The following is a 16,800-nucleotide window of genomic DNA, read 5'->3' on the forward strand; positions in this document are numbered from 1 at the left end:
TCCTTCCTTCCTTCCTTCCTTCCTTCCTTCCTTCCTTCCTTCCTTCCTTCCTTCCTAATTTCTACACACCAATGTCCAACTGAGCCAACCAGGCGCCTCTATCCCACCATTTCTTGTTGGCAGAATTTTTCTCTTATGTAGGTTTTCAGGTGTTAAGTAATCCATGCTGGTTCGTTTGTTTATTTTGATAGCAAGAGTGTGCCTGAGCAGGGAAGGGGCAGAAAGAGAGGGAGAAAGAGAATCCCAAGCAGGCTCCACACTGTCTGTGCAGAGCCCGATTCAGGCTCCATCTCACAACCGTGATATCATGAGGAGTCTGCTGCTTAACTGCCTGAGCCACCCAAGTGCTCCGGGGTTTTTTTTTTTTTTTTTTTTTTTTTAAACTTGATTTGAGTTTTGGTATGATGCCTGTTAACCCATATATTTATTTTTCCTCTTTTTTTAATTAACTTCTTTATTGTGGAACAAACATATATAAACATAAAACTTAACCATTTGTAACTGTACAGTTCAATGGCATTAAATATTTAATATTGTGTAACCATCACCACTGTCTATATTCAAAACTTTGTCACTATCCCCAACGAAAACACTGTACCCATTAAACAATAACTGTCCCTCCCCCAAGCCCTTGGTATTCTACATTTTGTCTATATATGTCTATTTTAGGTACCTCATTTAAGTAGAATCACAGTATTTGTCTATGTCTGGCTTATATTACTGAACACAGTGTTTTTGAGGGTTATCCATGGTATAGCATGTGTAAAAAGTTGTCTTTTTACAACTAAATAATATCCCATTGTTTGTGTATACCACATTTAATGTTTTCATTTCTACATTCATAAACATTGGAGTTGCTTCTACTTTTTTGCTATATATTGTGAATCATGTTTCCATGAACATGGGTGTACAAGCATATGTTTGAGTCCCTGCATTCAGTTTTTCTGTATATATACATAGGGGCAGATCTACTAGGTCATACGGTAATTCTCTAATTTTTTGAGTTATTGCCAAACTTTACTACAGCAACTGCAGTGTTTTACATTCAACCCATAGTACAGGGAGAGTCCCATTTCTCCCTATCTTTGCCAACACTTGTTATTTGTCCTAAAAATTTTTTTAGTCCTCCTAGGAGGTGTGAAGTAATATCTCACTGTGGTTTTAATTTGTACTTTTTTGCATTTCCTAATGACTAATGACTTTGAGCATCCTTTTGTATGCTTATTGACCTTTTGTATATCTTTTTTGAAAAAATGTCTATTCAAGACCTTTGCCCATTTTGAATTGGGTTGCTTGGGAGATTTTAAAGTTTAGTAGTACTTATGGGGCATCTGGTGGCTCAGTTGGTTAAGCATCTGATTTCAGCTCAGGTCATGATCTGACCTGATAGTTTGTGAGTTCAGGCCTGGCATTGGGTTCTCCTCTGTCAGCACAGAGCCTACTTTAGATCCTCTCTTCCCCTCTCTCTCTGCCCCATTAAAAAAAAAATAATAACAGCAGTACTTTTTACATTCTGGATATTAATCCCTTATCAGATATATAATTTACATATATTGTCTTCAACTCTACGAGTTTTCTTTTGCTTTCTTTAAATTATCCTTAGATTCGGGGGCACCTGCGCACTCAATCAGTAGAGCATAATCTCAGGAGTCATGAGATCAGGCCCTATGTTGGGCGTAGAGCTTACTTTAAAAAAATAAATAGGGGTACCTGTGTGGTTTGGTTGGTTAAGCATCTGACTTTGGCTCAGGTCATGATCAGGTTCATGAGTTTGAGCCCCACATTGGGCTTTGTGCTGACAGCTTGGAGCCTGGAGCCTGCTTTGGATTATGTGTCTTCTTCTTTCTCTGACCTTCCCCTGTGCGTGTGCGCGCTTTCTCAAAAATAAATAATAAAAACACTAAAAAATTTTTAAAAAATAAAGTATCCTTAGATGCACGAAAACTGTTAATTTTGATGGATTTCAGTTTATCTACTTTTTTGGTTGTTATCTGTTTTTTTGGTGTCCTAGTGATGAAACCATTGGCGAATCTAGTGTTGTGAAGATTCTCCCCAGTGTTTTCTTACTGTAGTTTTGTGTATTTATCTCCTGAGTTTAGGTCTTTGATCAATTTTGGGTTGATTTTTGTGTATGGTGTAAGGTAAATATATATCTTCATTTTTCAATTTGTAAATATCCAGTTTTCCCAGCACCTTTTGTTGAAAAGACTATCCTTTCTACATTGAATTGTCTTGTGAGTCTTGAAAATTAGTTGATGATTTATGTGAAAGTTTATATCTAGGTGTTCTGTTCTATTTCATTGGTCTATATGCTAATACCATACTGTTTTTTTTTTTTCAACGTTTATTTATTTATTTTTGGGACAGAGAGAGACAGAGCATGAACGGGGGAGGGGCAGAGAGAGAGGGAGACACAGAATTGGAAACAGGCTCCAGGCTCTGAGCCATCGGCCCAGAGCCTGACGCGGGGCTCGAACTCATGGAGCGCGAGATCGTGACCTGTGACCTGGCTGAAGTCGGCCGCTTAACCGACTGCGCCACCCAGGCGCCCCTACCATACTGTTCTAATTACTTTTATTTTCTTGTAGGTTTCACAGTTTTCTTTTTGAAAATTGTTTTGGCTTTTCACAACTCCTTGCAATTCCCTATGAATCTGAGGATTGACTTTTCCATTTCTGACCAAAAAGGCTCTTGGAATTTTGAAGGGATTGTATTGAATCTGTATATCACTTTGGGTAGTATTTAACATCTTAACATGTTAAGTCTTCTTATCCATGAACATGGGATGTCTTTCCATTTATTTAAACTATAATTTCTTTCAGCAGTGTTTTGTAGTTTTCAGTATACAAGTCTTTTTCCTCTTTTATTAGATTCATTCTTAAGTACAGTTGATCCTTGAGCAACATAGGTTTGAACTGCCTATGTCCACATACACATAGGTAATTTATTAAAAAAAATTTTTTTTTAAACATTTATTTATTTTTGAGAGACAGAGTGTGCAGAGAGAGGGAGACACAGAATCTGAAGCAGGCTTCAGGCTCTGAGCTGTCAACACTGAGCCTGATGTGGGGCTTGAACCCATGAATTGGGAGATCATGACCTGAGCCGAAGTCGGACTCTTAAACTGACTGAGCTACCCAGGCGCCCCCACATAGGTTGTTTTGATCAGTACAGTATGGTGAATGTATTTTCTCTTATGATTTTCTTAACATTTATTTTAAGAATGTGGTATATATTATATATAGCATACCAAATATGTGTTAAGTGACTTTATGTTATTGATATTCTGGTTTATGTTGTTGGTTAGGCTTATGGTCAGCAGTAGGCTCTTGATAGTTATGTTTCTGGGAGTCAGGGTTACACTCAGCTTTCTGACGATACAGGGGATCAGCACCCCCCTATCTTCTTCGTTGTTCAAGGATCAATTGTATTTTATTCTTTGTATGCTATTGTAAATGGAATTGCTAGATTAAATTCTTTGTCAGATAATTCATTGCTAGTATATGGAAACAGCTTAATTTTGCTTGTTGATCTGTACTCCGTTACTTTGTCTATTTGATTTTTAGCTCTACTACCTTATTATATGTAGGGGTTTTTTTGCATATAGGATTGTGTCATTTTTGAATAGTTTTACATCTTCCTTTCCAATTTGGATGTATTCAGTTTTATGGGGTGGAGTCCAGTAACTGGCTAGAAGTTTGGTATAGTGTTCAAACACAGCGGTAAATAACGTGCATCCTTATCTTCTTCCTGATCCTATGCGAAAATGAGTCATTTATCATTGAGTATGCAGTTAGCTGTGGGGTTTTCATAAATATCCTTTATCATGTTGAGTTTATCCTCTGAGTGTTCTGAGAGTTTTTATCATTTAAGGATGTTGGATTTTGTCATTCTTTCTTTGTCAGTTAAGATGACTATGTTGCTTTTTTTCCGTTGGCTAACATGATATGTACAGTAATCGATACTCTTTTTGAACCACACTTGAATTCCTGAGATAAATCTCACTTGGGCATAGTGAATAATCCTTTTGGTATGCTCTTTGATTTGATTTCCTAATAGTTTCTGGAGGACTTTCTGTCATTTATGAGGTACTGCTTAGTAATTTTTTGTTCTTATGAAGACCTATAAAGCTTCATAGAATGATATAAGAAGTGTTTCCTTCTCAGAGCCACCTGGTTGACTCAGTCAGTTAAGCGTTCAACTTTGGCTCAGGTCACAGTCTTCAGGTCTGTGAGTTCGAGCCCCACGTTGTGCTCTGTGTTGACAGCTCAGAGCCTGGAGCCTTCTTGGGATTCTGTGTCTCCCTCTCTCTCTGTCTCTCCCCCACTTGTGCGCATGCTCTCTCTCTCTTTCTCTCTCTCTCTCAAAAGTAAATAAACATTAAAAAAATAAGTATTTTCTTCTCCAGTTTTATTGGGAGCGTTTGAGAAATATTGATGTTAATTTTTTATGAAATGTTTGTTAGAATTCTCTGTTTAAGCCATGCATTTTAGTACTTTTTTTCATTGGGAGGTTTTTGATTACTGATTCAATGTCTTTTTTTTTTTTTTTTTTTTGATTCAATTTCTTTTTATTTCTTCTTGGGTTAATGTAGGTAGTTTGCAAGGAATTTCTCCCTGTCTTCTAGGTTATCTAATTTTTTAGTGTACTGTTGTTCATAGTATTAAGTTTGATAGTAATATCCCATTTGAATTTGTCAATTTAGCTGTTTATATCTTTTTTTTTTCAGTCTAGCTAAACATTTGAGAATCTTTTAGAAGAACCAACTCTTGGTTTTGTTAATTTTCTGTTGTTTTTCTAATCTGTATTTTGTATGTCTATTTTATTTCTGTGCTTTTAGCTTTGGGTTATAAGGTATGGTTATAAGGTAATGTTATTATAAAAATATAATGTTTATACTATATTGCTGTAACCTGGACCTTTTATTAATAAATTACATCACTCTTTATTAATCTTTTTTAAAAAAGACCTAATTGTAGGAAAAAGAAAACTTCATAAATTTATCCTCTGCACCATTTTTAAGTTCTAATAGTGGATACATTCATATTGTTATGTAACAGATCTCTAAAACGTTTTCATCTTCCAAAACAAAGTCTGATTTCATTGAACAACATAAGGGTGTCATGCTGGCAGATTATGTGACTCTTGATCTTGGGGTCTTGAGTTTGAGACCCTTGTTGGGCATACAGTTTATTTAAAAACAAAACAAAACAAAACATTAAATCATTGAGCAACAAATCCTTTATTCTCCTTATAGCTCCTGGTAGCCACCATTCTACTGTTTCTATCGTTTTGACTACTCTGTATATTTCACATTAGTGGAATCTAATAGTATTTGTCCTTTTGTGACTGGCTTACTTCACTCAGTATAATGTTCTCATGGTGACCCATATCATAGTATGTGACAGGATTTCCTTTCTTGTAAGTTTGAATTATATTCCATTTTATGTATATGCCACAATTGTTTATTGTTAGACATTTAGTTTGCTTTTATCTTTTGACTGTTGTGAATGAATGTACAGTGTACAATTAATATAGGTGTACAAATCCCTTCAAAATCCTGGTTTTAATTATTTTGGATGTATACCCAGAAGTGAGATTGTTGGGTCATATGGTAATTCCATGTTTTCTAGTAACCTTTAAAAAATTTAGAGGCTATCTTATTTGATTTCAGCATAGTCAGCCCAGTTCTCTTTTGCTTAATATTTGCACAGAATATCTTTTTACATCCTTTATCTTTTCTCCTTTTTGTGTCTTTGGATATAAAGTGTGTCCTCGTAGACCACATACAGTTGTGCCATGTTTTTAAAATCCATTCTAGCACTCTCTGTCTTTGATTGCAGAGTTTATACCATTTACATTTAAAGTAATTATTCAAAGAGTGAATATACTTATGCCTTTTTTCTGTTTTTGTCTATATGTCTTAACAGTGTTTTTGTCTATCATTTCTGTTACACCCTTATGTTGGTGTTGTTCCTAGTTGATTTTTTGTAGTGTTTGATTCTCTTCTCATTTCCTTTTTCTTTAAAAATATTCTGTAGATATTGTGTTTAGTGTGGACATTACAATTAACATCTTGAGATTCTTATAATCTAATTTGAATTTGTCAAATATTACACAAAATTTTGCTTGTATATAGCTCCTTTTCCCTCATTTTTATTATTGATATGACAACTTTCAACTTAATACATTGTGTGTACAGTTATTTACATTAGCAATAATTGTTTTTGCATTTCTTTTTTAAATCATATAGCAAATAAAAGGTGGAGTTAGAAATGAAAACAATAGTAGCTTTTAATTTTCCTGTGTATTTTTCAGAGGTCTTAATTTCTTCACTGTTTAGCTTGTTTTCATTTCATTGTAAAGGGCTTCCTTTAGGTTTTCTGGCAAGGCAGGTCTAGTTGTAGTGAACTCCTTTATTTTTGTTTATCCGGGAATGTATTAATTTCTTTCTCATAAGGATAGTTTTGCCAGTTATAGAATTCTCCATTGGAAGTTTTTTCTTTTAGATTTTGAGTATATCATCCCACTTTCTCTCATTTCCAATCTTCTAATAAGAAGATTAGGTACTTGCTGATACTCTTATTGACTGTCCCTTATATGTGGTACATTGTTTATCTCTGTTTTCAGGATTATTTTACTGTCTTTGACTGTTGACAGTTTGGTTATGATAAGTCTTGCTCTAGGTTTCTTTGAGTTTACCCTACTTGGATGTGTTGCACTCCTTCGATTTGTAGATTCATGTTTTTCTATTAAATTTGGAAGTTTTCAGCCATTGTTTCTTCAAATATACTTTAGTCCTTTCTCTTCTGGGATTCCCATAATGAGTATGTTGGTAGGTTGTGGTTCTCACAGGTCCCTTAGAATCTATTTACATTTCCTTATTTTTTTTTCCTTATTTCCTTTATTTTATTCCTTAAACTCAGCAATTTCAGTTTCATGACCTGAGCAGAAATCAAGAGTGGGATGCTTAACTGACTGAGCCACCCAAGTGTCCCTAGTTCTTTGTATATTATGGATACTAACTTTTATGAGATAGGTCATTTGCAAATATCTTCTCCCTTCTGAAGGTTGGCTTTTAGTTTTGCTAATTGTTTCCTTGACTGAGCAGAAGCTTTTTATTTTGATGAAGTCCCAATAGTTTGTTTTTGCTTTTGTTTCCCTTGCTTCAGGAGACATAATTTAGAAAGAAGTTGCTATGGCTGACGGCAGATGAGATTACTGCCTGTGTTCTCTAGGATTTTAATGATTTCATGTCTCACATTTAGGTCTTTCATCCATTTTGAATTTATTTTTGTGTAAGGCATAATAAAGTCATGGACAAAAACCAGCAAGCTAAAGAAGAATTACATATTACTGTCCCCACAGCTATTTGACATAGGGGCATCGAGTGGGGAATGGGTAGCTGCTATCACACTGCAGGTTGAAATATGCCATTATTAACCACAATTTACTGGCTAGCCTTTCCCCTTGGAAGTGTGTCAGTGTGAAGGTTCAGACTGACTCCAGAGTTTCAGAGTGGTTGCATCAGACAGTTCTGTCTATATAACTGCTGTCAAGATGCAGACAGGGATCCCTGGCACTTTCTGCTTTACCATCTTTCCTGACTCCTTTTCCTCTTTTTACTTTGTGATAAGTAATGAAGAAGAGTATGAACTGACTTCACACTGCAATCTTTTAAAGCTGTGTAATTTAAATATTTTTTTGTCTTTACTTTCTGAATTTGTTTTCATGATGTACACCTCTAAAAGAGCCTTCTATTTAAAAAAAATTTTTTTTTAATGTTTATTTTTGAGAGAGAGACCAAGCATAAGCAGGGAAGGGGCAAAGAGAGAAGGCTACAGAATCCCTAGCAGGCTCCACACTGTCAGTACAGTGCCACCCCTCAAAGGGCCTTATATATTTATAGGATTACAGGATTACATAATTATCTTTCAAGGGTTTTGTCACTTAAAGATAACCAGTAACGTATTTGATTATGAAATTTGAGTCTATTATGGAAGTAACATTTTCTGAATGATCAAAGTGGCAGCAAGTCAGAAAGTTATTTTTTACTATGATTCGTTACATTTTAACTAGGAAAAGTATAATTATACTTATAAGACCTATAAAAGCAATAAACTTAATTTTTTTTTTTTTTTTTTACTGTTTACATTTATTCTTAAGAGAGAGAGAGAAAGAGAGAGAGAGACAGAGGATGAGTGGGGGAAAGGCAGAGAGAGAGGGAGACACAGAATCCAAAGCAGGCTCCAGGCTCCAAGCTGTCAGCCCAGAGCACATCCAGGACTCAAACCCCTGAACCCAAGATCATGACCTGAGCTGAAGTCGGACATTCAACCGACTGAGCCACCCAGGCACCCCTAAAAGCAGTAAACTTTTAATTGATTATTTACTTATCCTTCATATCAAATGATATAAATAGTGTAGCTTATAGAAAGTCACCCCAATGTGGAGGAATTACTCCAAAGTTATTTTCCTACTTTTATTTTGTCTTCTGGTTCAGAATTCTGTTGTGCATATATATCCTGATAGGGGAGATAGCATAAAAAAGTTCATATGTTTTATGCCTGAACAATATAAAAGTCAGTATTTTAGAATAGAAAAACATATATTTTCTGATGGAATTTTTATGTATAGAAAGTAAGTTGGATCTCTGAGATTTTTACTTTTGGAACCTTCAAATTGGGAATTACTGGCTTGCTCTTATTTGTTGCATATCTTGAATTTGCAGTTTGCAGCTTGATGGCTTATTTTAAGGTGAAGATACTTATTTTACATGATATTGTAGTATTTAATGTTACACTTTCATTTATTATTCTGTTTAGTATAAGGAGATTTTGTGTTTCTTGGTTTATTGCTATGTAGACGTTTATTTTAAGTGAGTTTCTATTATGTACTCTAGTAAAATGAACATTGTATACTTTTTTTTTTTTTAAGAGAGAGAGAGAGAGACATATTGTGAGCGGGGGAGGGGCAGAGAGAGGGTGACACAGAATCCAAAGCAGGCTCCAGGCTCTGAGCTGTCAGCACAGCGCCTGATGCGGGGCTTGAACTCAGGAGCTGTGAGGTCATGACCTGAGCCGAAGTTGGACGTTAAACTGACTGAGCCACCCAGGCGCCCTGAATACTTTTTTTTTTTTAATGTTTATGTTTGAGAGAGAGAGATTGTTTGAGTGGAGGAGGGGCAGAGGGTGGAGGAGACGCAGGATCCAAAGTAGGCTCCAGGCTCTGAGCTGTAAGCACAGACCCTGACTTGGGCTCGTACCCATGAGCCATGAGATCATGACGTGAGCCAAAGTCAGACACTTAATCAACTGAACCACCCAGGCGCACCTGTATGAATACTTTATAACCATTTAATATGAAAAATGTGTTACACTTAGAATAGTTAATTTGGATTTCTCTTCTAATTGCAATTTATTTTATTTGCAACTACTTACATTTTAATACACTAATTTGTTTGTATTTTAATGATCTATATTATAAATTTAATTGGAATCCTCTTTATACTTGGATTCCAGAAATTTTTTTATTGTGTGCTTCCCTCTTGTGGCTGGAAAATTAAACTTTGGTTTTTTTAGATAAGATAAAGCTCTGCTTCAGTGGAATTTTATTTTCACAATGTTATGTACTGCCATTTATGATATATGGTAATGAATATTTTCCCAACATACTAGAAAATATTGTTCTAACTGCTTTCTTGACTTTTAAACTGTAGAAGTTTTCTGTAGAACTTTTTGGTATCAGGTTGTTTATTAATGTAGTGTAATTATTTTTGATTATTGTCTCTACCATTATTTTATAGTTGAAACATTGTAGTCGGTATATACACGACTTATTTCCTTCACTCATCAAGAATTTGGATCCAGTGCCACTTAGACATCTCCTTAATCTGGTCTCAGCTCTTGAGCCAAGTGTTCATACTGAACAGGTAATATATTTAAAGCATTAAATAATGGTGGGTGTTTTTTTTTTTTACTATAAAATTTGTGATGCAGATAATTGGTAGGTTTTTAACGTTCACGTTTCATTTAGGCAAAAGAATATTAAATTTGTTATGAAACGCTAATTTCAACCTCTCTCTTTTTTTTGAAAGACCCTATACTTGGCATCGATGTTAATTAAAGCATTATGGAACAATGCACTAGCAGCTAAGGCTCAGCTGTCTAAACAGAGTTCTTTTGCATCATTATTAAATACTAATCTTCCCATTGGAAATAAGAAAGGTTAGTAAAGTGTGATGTATTTTTTAAAGTAATATTTCTCCATTTAATCATTCAAACTTGAAGTAGTTTCTTCTCAGTATTAACTTCAAAATAAGTTTGAGATGGGAGGTAGGGTATTTGTTAAAGGGTTAATAAATAGTGGTTAGCTAATACTTTTGGTTTACTCTTCAAGTAAAGAACAGTAATGAAGTTGTAGTAGTGATTGGATATTCTCTCATTAGTTCTTCCCATGGGGTGGGGAGAAACCATTTCCTAATAGCTTTGGAGCTTTTGGTTAGAAAACAAACATACTTTGTTTTAGAAACAATTTTTATAGCAGATCATAGTGGTACAATTCTCTGTGTTTTCTGATTCAAAAGTTGTCTCACTTCAGGCATTTTATGGGTTTTATGGAAAGCTTTCCAGAGCTTTCTAAAACTTTATCAACTTTACCCCATTTTTTGGTCTCCTGACATCATATAACTATGTTTTTATTAAGGATTTTCCATTCAGGCACACACAACTACTATTGTAGGTGTTAGGGACTTCATTATTTCAGGTTTCTCTGCCTGTATTTTGTTGATTTTGTAATAATAATCAGAGCAGTTTATAATCTTCCAGAGAAGATCAGTCACTTAGAATATTTCCCTCCTGTTTTTTCCTTTTCCTTCAGAGGAAGAAGAGCTCAGAAGAGCAGCCCCATCACCTTGTAAGTTGAGTCTTAGAAATGCATGGCAAGATGACTTGTAGTTTTGTTTCCATAATCACATAGAATTCATTTTATATAATATATTTGTATCAGGGCTATAAAGTTTTTTTGAGTAGATATGAACACTTAATTGGCTATCCATCTTATTTTCCATTGAAATCATCTATGTCCTCTTGAGAGATAATTAATGAATGTTAACATATTTCCAGATTGTATTTTTTGGCTATTTAGCATAAAGGTTTTATAAATGAAAGAATCAAAGGATTGTGTCATTCTCATAAATTCCCATGTTAATACAAATTAAGAGTAACAATGTAAAATCTGTTTAATATAGGGTCACCTGCTGCTAGTCCTCAAAGCAGTGATAACAGTGATACACATCAAAGTGGAGGCAGTGACATTGAAATGGATGAGCAACTTATTAATAGAACGAAACATGTCCAACAACGACTTTCTGACACAGAGGTATGAAAACAGTTTTCCCCCCACTTTAACAAGATTTTTGGATTTTGGGGATTTTATCATGTTTATCCTTTGAACTGGAAATATAAACATAGTCCATGTTCAGGCCTCTTCTGTAAGTAGTTATTGTTAAGGTTCTTTAAATTTTGTGTGTTTTAATTCTATTGTATATTTTTTAGAGGAGTCTGTCATGATTACAGCAGACTCTTTTTTTTTTTTTTTAAAGGAAAGTTTGTTTTACATTAACAGAGATGGGTATGGGAGAAAAGTTCAAGTGTCACTTTGCAGACAGGGCTAATGTTTCTGCGGTGATGGGTTTGCACTTTATTTTTTTATTTTAGAGAACATGTGCACTTGTGCAAGTGATTGGGGGAAGGACAGAGAGAGTCCATAGTGAGCCTGGAGCCCGACACCAGGTTTGATCCCACAACCCTGGGATCATTATCTGAGCTGAAATCAAGAGTTAGATGCTCAACTGACTGAGACACCCAGGTGCCCCTTGCGTCAACCTTTTAAAAAGTCAGGGTGTTCATGTCAGTTACTTTTTTCTTACTAGTTTAAATATTTATTTAAGTCTGTTTCTTTCTACATCTAGGAATCTATGCAGGGAAGTTCTGATGAAACTGCCAACAGTGGTGAAGATGGAAGCAGTGGTCCTGGTAGCAGTAGTGGGCATAGCGATGGATCTAGCAATGAGGTGAATTCTAGCCATGCCAGCCAGTCCGCTGGGAGCCCTGGCAGTGAGGTACAGTCAGAAGACATTGCAGATATTGAAGCCCTTAAAGAAGAAGATGAAGATGATGATCATGATCATAATCCTCCTAAAAGCAGTTGTGGTACAGATCTTCGGAACAGAAAGTTAGAAAGCCAAGCAGGCATTTGCTTAGGGGATTCCCAAGGCCCATCAGAAAGAAGTGGGACAAGCAATGGAACAGGAAAGGACCTGGTTTTTAACACTGATTCAATGCCTTCAGTAGATAATCGAATACGAATGCTAGATGCCTGTTCACATTCTGAAGATCGAGAACATGATATTTCAGGGGAAATGAATGCTGCTCATATAGCACAAGCATCTCAGGAATCTTGTATTACACGCACTGGGGACTTTCTTGGGGAGACTATTGGGAATGAATTATTTAATTGTCGGCAGTTTATTGGTCCACAGCATCACCACCACCACCACCACCATCATCATCACCACCATGATGGGTAAGTCTCCTTAAAAATAGATTGTATTGTGGTGCTTGGCTGGCTCAGTCCATAGAGCATGCGCCTCTTGATCTTGAGGTTGTGAATTTGAGGCCCATATTGGGCGTAGAGATTACTTAAAAAATAAATGTTATGGGGCGCCTGGGTGGCTCAGTCGGTTGAGCGTCTGACTTAGGCTCAGGTCACGATCTCGCGGTCCGTGAGTTCGAGCCCCGCATCGGGCTCTGGGCTGATGGCTCAGAGCCTGGAGCCTGCTTCCGATTCTGTGTCTCCCTCTCTCTCTGCCCCTCCCCCGTTCATGCTCTGTCTCTCTCTGTCTCAAAAATAAATAAATGTTAAAAAAAAAAAAATTAAAAAAAAATGTTTACCAAAAAAAGTCTATTTCCTTTAGGGAATCAATTACAGCTTGTGTTTATTGAATTGCAGTATATTCTAGATTAGTGCAAATAAGAATATAATGTAAATTCAAAAGCATGCTGCAAGTATATAATTGTTAATTTGCTTCTGGGCACATTTTAAAAAGCAAAATGGAATAGGTGACATTAATTTTAATTATAGGTTTTATTTAAAGCAGTAATATCTAAAATGTCCATATGTAATCAGTAAAAAAACAAAGATATTTTTCTTTCTTTTGTAATAAGGCTTCAATATTCTGTGTATGTTTTATATTTACAGCGCATTTCTGTTTAGATCAGCAACTTTTCAATGTGTGCAATCACCATAGTGGCTAGTTGCTATCATATTGGACAACACAGATCTAGATCTTTATCTCCTTGTAATAATTACCTTAAAGCAGTTATAAGATTGCTTGTGGAAACTCCATTAAATTGTGATCATTAAAAGGAAATTTTACATGCATCTTAATTTTAGGGTATGAATAAGGATAAAGTTTTTTGAGTATTTGTGAAATATATTTGTGGTAATTAAAAGTAAGTGATTCTGTCATTAGGTGTTATTGGGGAAAGTCCCTAATTTTTGTGTCAGTCATTTTCTCATCTATAAAATAGGAACATTAGTACTTACCTCTTGGGTTTTAATAGGAACATTTTATGGGCCGATGTACTTGGTACATAATAGAGCTCAATATGTGTTAGCTCCTGTTTATTACCGTCATATAAGTAGTAAATTTTAATTGACAATAAAATACAAATATGTGGTTTATCAGTATTAGTTTTCTTAACACTTGGCAGTGTGTCAGGACTTTCAGAATTCGGTGTGGTTGTTTGGGAGAACTATATATCCATATATTTACTACTTTATTTTCTTTGCCTTTATTTCTTATTACTGACCCATATGAATTTAAGGTGATGTCTCTCAATCTTGGCAGTATTGACATTTTGGATCAAATAATTCTGTGTTTTGAATTTGCAGCAATGTGAATGTATTATAGGATGTTTAGCATCATCCTTAATCTTCTATCTCTAGATGCCAGCAGCATCTCCCACCTTGTGATAACCAAAAATATCTCTAAACATTGCCCAGTGTCCCCCTGTGATTGAGAACCAGTGGTTTATAGTCTGACGTTTTACATATACACATTCAAAGTTCTTCCCAGGATAGCTTATAAGGAAGACAAAGCAATTAGTTTGTAAAACTGAGGTGAAATATATTCATTTTGGCACATTGCAGATCTTTTAGTTTTCATACCCACAACAATTCCCTACTTCACAAGACCTACAATTTTCATATTAGCACTTCCCATGTTCTCTGTGCAGGGTACCTCTTGTTAATCTCTAAATTAATCCTGACCATTTTTTCTTTGTGTTATTTTTTATCTTTTTTGTTTTCCATCCTTAAAGTACCCAGTATGGTATGTTTCAGAAGTAAATTGCTTACTAGGTATTGTTTTAATAGGAGTTTACATTGAATAAAAGTCTCCTGGTTAATAACCACATCTAGATTGCAGCCTTAAAATGAAGTATTTTCCTGGTTGTAATCTCATTCGATTTTGGAGTTGTACAGGGTATCACATTGTGGTCTGAGCTCAGAAAATATGTAACAGTGAGTTTACAGATTTTCCCTAAAATTATCTTTGAGTTGGTTTTAGTGAAGTGTGTTGATGGGTCAGACAATATGTGGGTATATTGTGTAATTAATTTATAATTCTGACATAACGGGGTTTTCAGTTTTTGAGACAATTTTTGTGTGTTTCACAACATGTGTTTTAACTTTGTGCTTTTCTCTGTGTTAATAGGCATATGGTTGATGATATGTTAAGTGCAGATGATGTCAGTTGCAGTAGCTCCCAGGTCAGTGCAAAATCAGAAAAAAATATGGCTGATTTTGATGGTGAAGAATCTGGGTGTGAAGAGGAACTAGTTCAGATTAATTCACATGCAGAGCTAACATCTCATCTCCAACAACATCTTCCCAATTTAGCATCTATTTACCATGAACATCTTAGTCAAGGTAAGGTTTTGTAGTAAGTAAAATATTAACTTTCTTTAAAACAATTTATATTGATAAAAGGATTCAATATTTAATGTTATACTTGAATATTTTTGCCAAATCATACGTGTGTGGTTTGTTTTCTTTCCTAGGGAATGAAATTATTATGAATACTCCATCATGAATAAAAAGGCTACATTTCTATCAAGAGATACTTAGCTAGGAAAGGAAATACATAATATATAAAATTATAGTCTTGTATGTTAGAAAATAAATGGCTGTATTAAATTTTATATTTAGAAATCTAAGGAGCTAAAAGTAGGAAATTACACAGGGTCATATGTTGTATGAGTCCATTTATGTAAAATGTCTAGCATAGTCTTTAGTGAGTAGAAAGTAGATTAATGGTTGCCTTGGGCTAGGGAGGGTTGGGAGGATATAAGAGTAGAGGTAACAGCTACAGGGCAAGGTGTTCCATCCGGAGTGATGGAAATGTTCACAAAATGATGGTTCTAATCATTTCAAATCATTCTTTAAAAAGTAATAGGAAATGACCATACTTGGAAGAATGGAGGTTAGAGGAGGTTAAAGAATAATAGAAGAAAAAGGAGGAAAGGGAGACAAATTAAGAGGGAAAAATAGTATTAGAATTAGCAGTTTAAAGGTTCAACTTCCTGAAACTAATGGAACATTGTCAAGTACACTTCAAAAAAAATAAAGTGCTATATACACTTAAAAAATTAAAATAGGGGCACCTGATTAGTCAGTTAAGTATCTGACTTTGGCTGAGGTCATGATCTTGTGGTTTGTGAGTTTGAGCCCCACATCGGGCTCTGCGTTGACAACTCAGAGCCTGGAGCCTGCTTCGTCTCTTTCTCTTTCTCTCAAAAAAAATAAACATGAAAAAAATTTTTTAAAGTTAAAATAAAGGTCCAACCTCATGCTTTTTAAGGTACTATCAGCCCCTGCTAGCCTAGGAAATGGATTTTGGTGTACCAGTACAGACTGAGTAAACCTGATAGATAGGTTTATGTTAAAAAGCCACAATCAAATTTAGAGATAAAACTTATGGACTTTGGCAACAGTTTAATTGATTTCAAATTACGTGTGCATGATGTAGATAAGGGTATCTTGACTTTTTTTTAATTGTTGTGTTATTGTGGTTTTTTGAGAAATGAATAGATTAAGTAAGATTGAGGTCAGTTGAATTTGATACCATATTTACTAAATTTTCACCATTATTTTTATTCTGTTTTCCTTTTCTCAGTATTGTACCTATTTTTTACTATATGAAGTTAGAAATTGAGCAGAATTATTATGTATATTAATGCTTTCTGAGTCTACCTTGTATAACTATTTAGTACTATGAAGAACTTTTCAACACAGTAACACAATTCAGTTTAAAAATAGGCAAAAAAAAAAAAAGGGGGGGGGGGGTCCCTGGATGGCTCAGTCAGTTAAGTATCTGATTCATGATCTCAGCTCGGTCTTGCTCTCACAGTCATGAATTCAAGCCCCATGTTGGGCTCTGTACTAGGCGTGAAGCCTACCTTAAAAAAAAAAAATGGGCAAAAGATTTGAATAGTTAAAAGAAGATACAGAAATGTGGTCAATAAATACATGAAACTGATGGTTAATATCTCCAGTTACCTGGGAAATGCAAAAAATTACTACCACAATGTAGTACTACTATATACCTACTGTAATGGGTAAAATTAAAGACTAATGATATTAAATGACACTAACTTGTAGAGCAACTAGAACTCTCCGTTGCTGTTGAGGAGTATGAATTAATTCAGCTGATTTGGGACCTGTTACACCAGTTTC

General features: G+C 35.1%; 1 protein-coding gene across 2 annotated transcripts in view; it reads left to right on the plus strand.

Annotated features, from left to right (window-relative positions):
- The window catches only part of USP34 (ubiquitin specific peptidase 34), a 250,839-nt gene that overhangs the window by 100,073 nt on the left and 133,966 nt on the right, over positions 1–16,800 (plus strand). For both annotated transcript variants that reach the window (XM_040453637.1, XM_040453636.1), the window contains exons 11-16: positions 9,806–9,931; positions 10,097–10,226; positions 10,879–10,914; positions 11,249–11,379; positions 11,972–12,585; positions 14,780–14,994. In XM_040453637.1, coding sequence (XP_040309571.1) covers positions 9,806–9,931; positions 10,097–10,226; positions 10,879–10,914; positions 11,249–11,379; positions 11,972–12,585; positions 14,780–14,994 — 1,252 coding nt within the window. The remainder of the gene's footprint in view (positions 1–9,805; positions 9,932–10,096; positions 10,227–10,878; positions 10,915–11,248; positions 11,380–11,971; positions 12,586–14,779; positions 14,995–16,800) is intronic.

The sequence above is a fragment of the Herpailurus yagouaroundi genome, unplaced genomic scaffold (assembly GCF_014898765.1).
Source record: "Herpailurus yagouaroundi ecotype Mexico unplaced genomic scaffold, PumYag 210, whole genome shotgun sequence".
Lineage (NCBI taxonomy): Eukaryota > Metazoa > Chordata > Mammalia > Carnivora > Felidae > Herpailurus > Herpailurus yagouaroundi.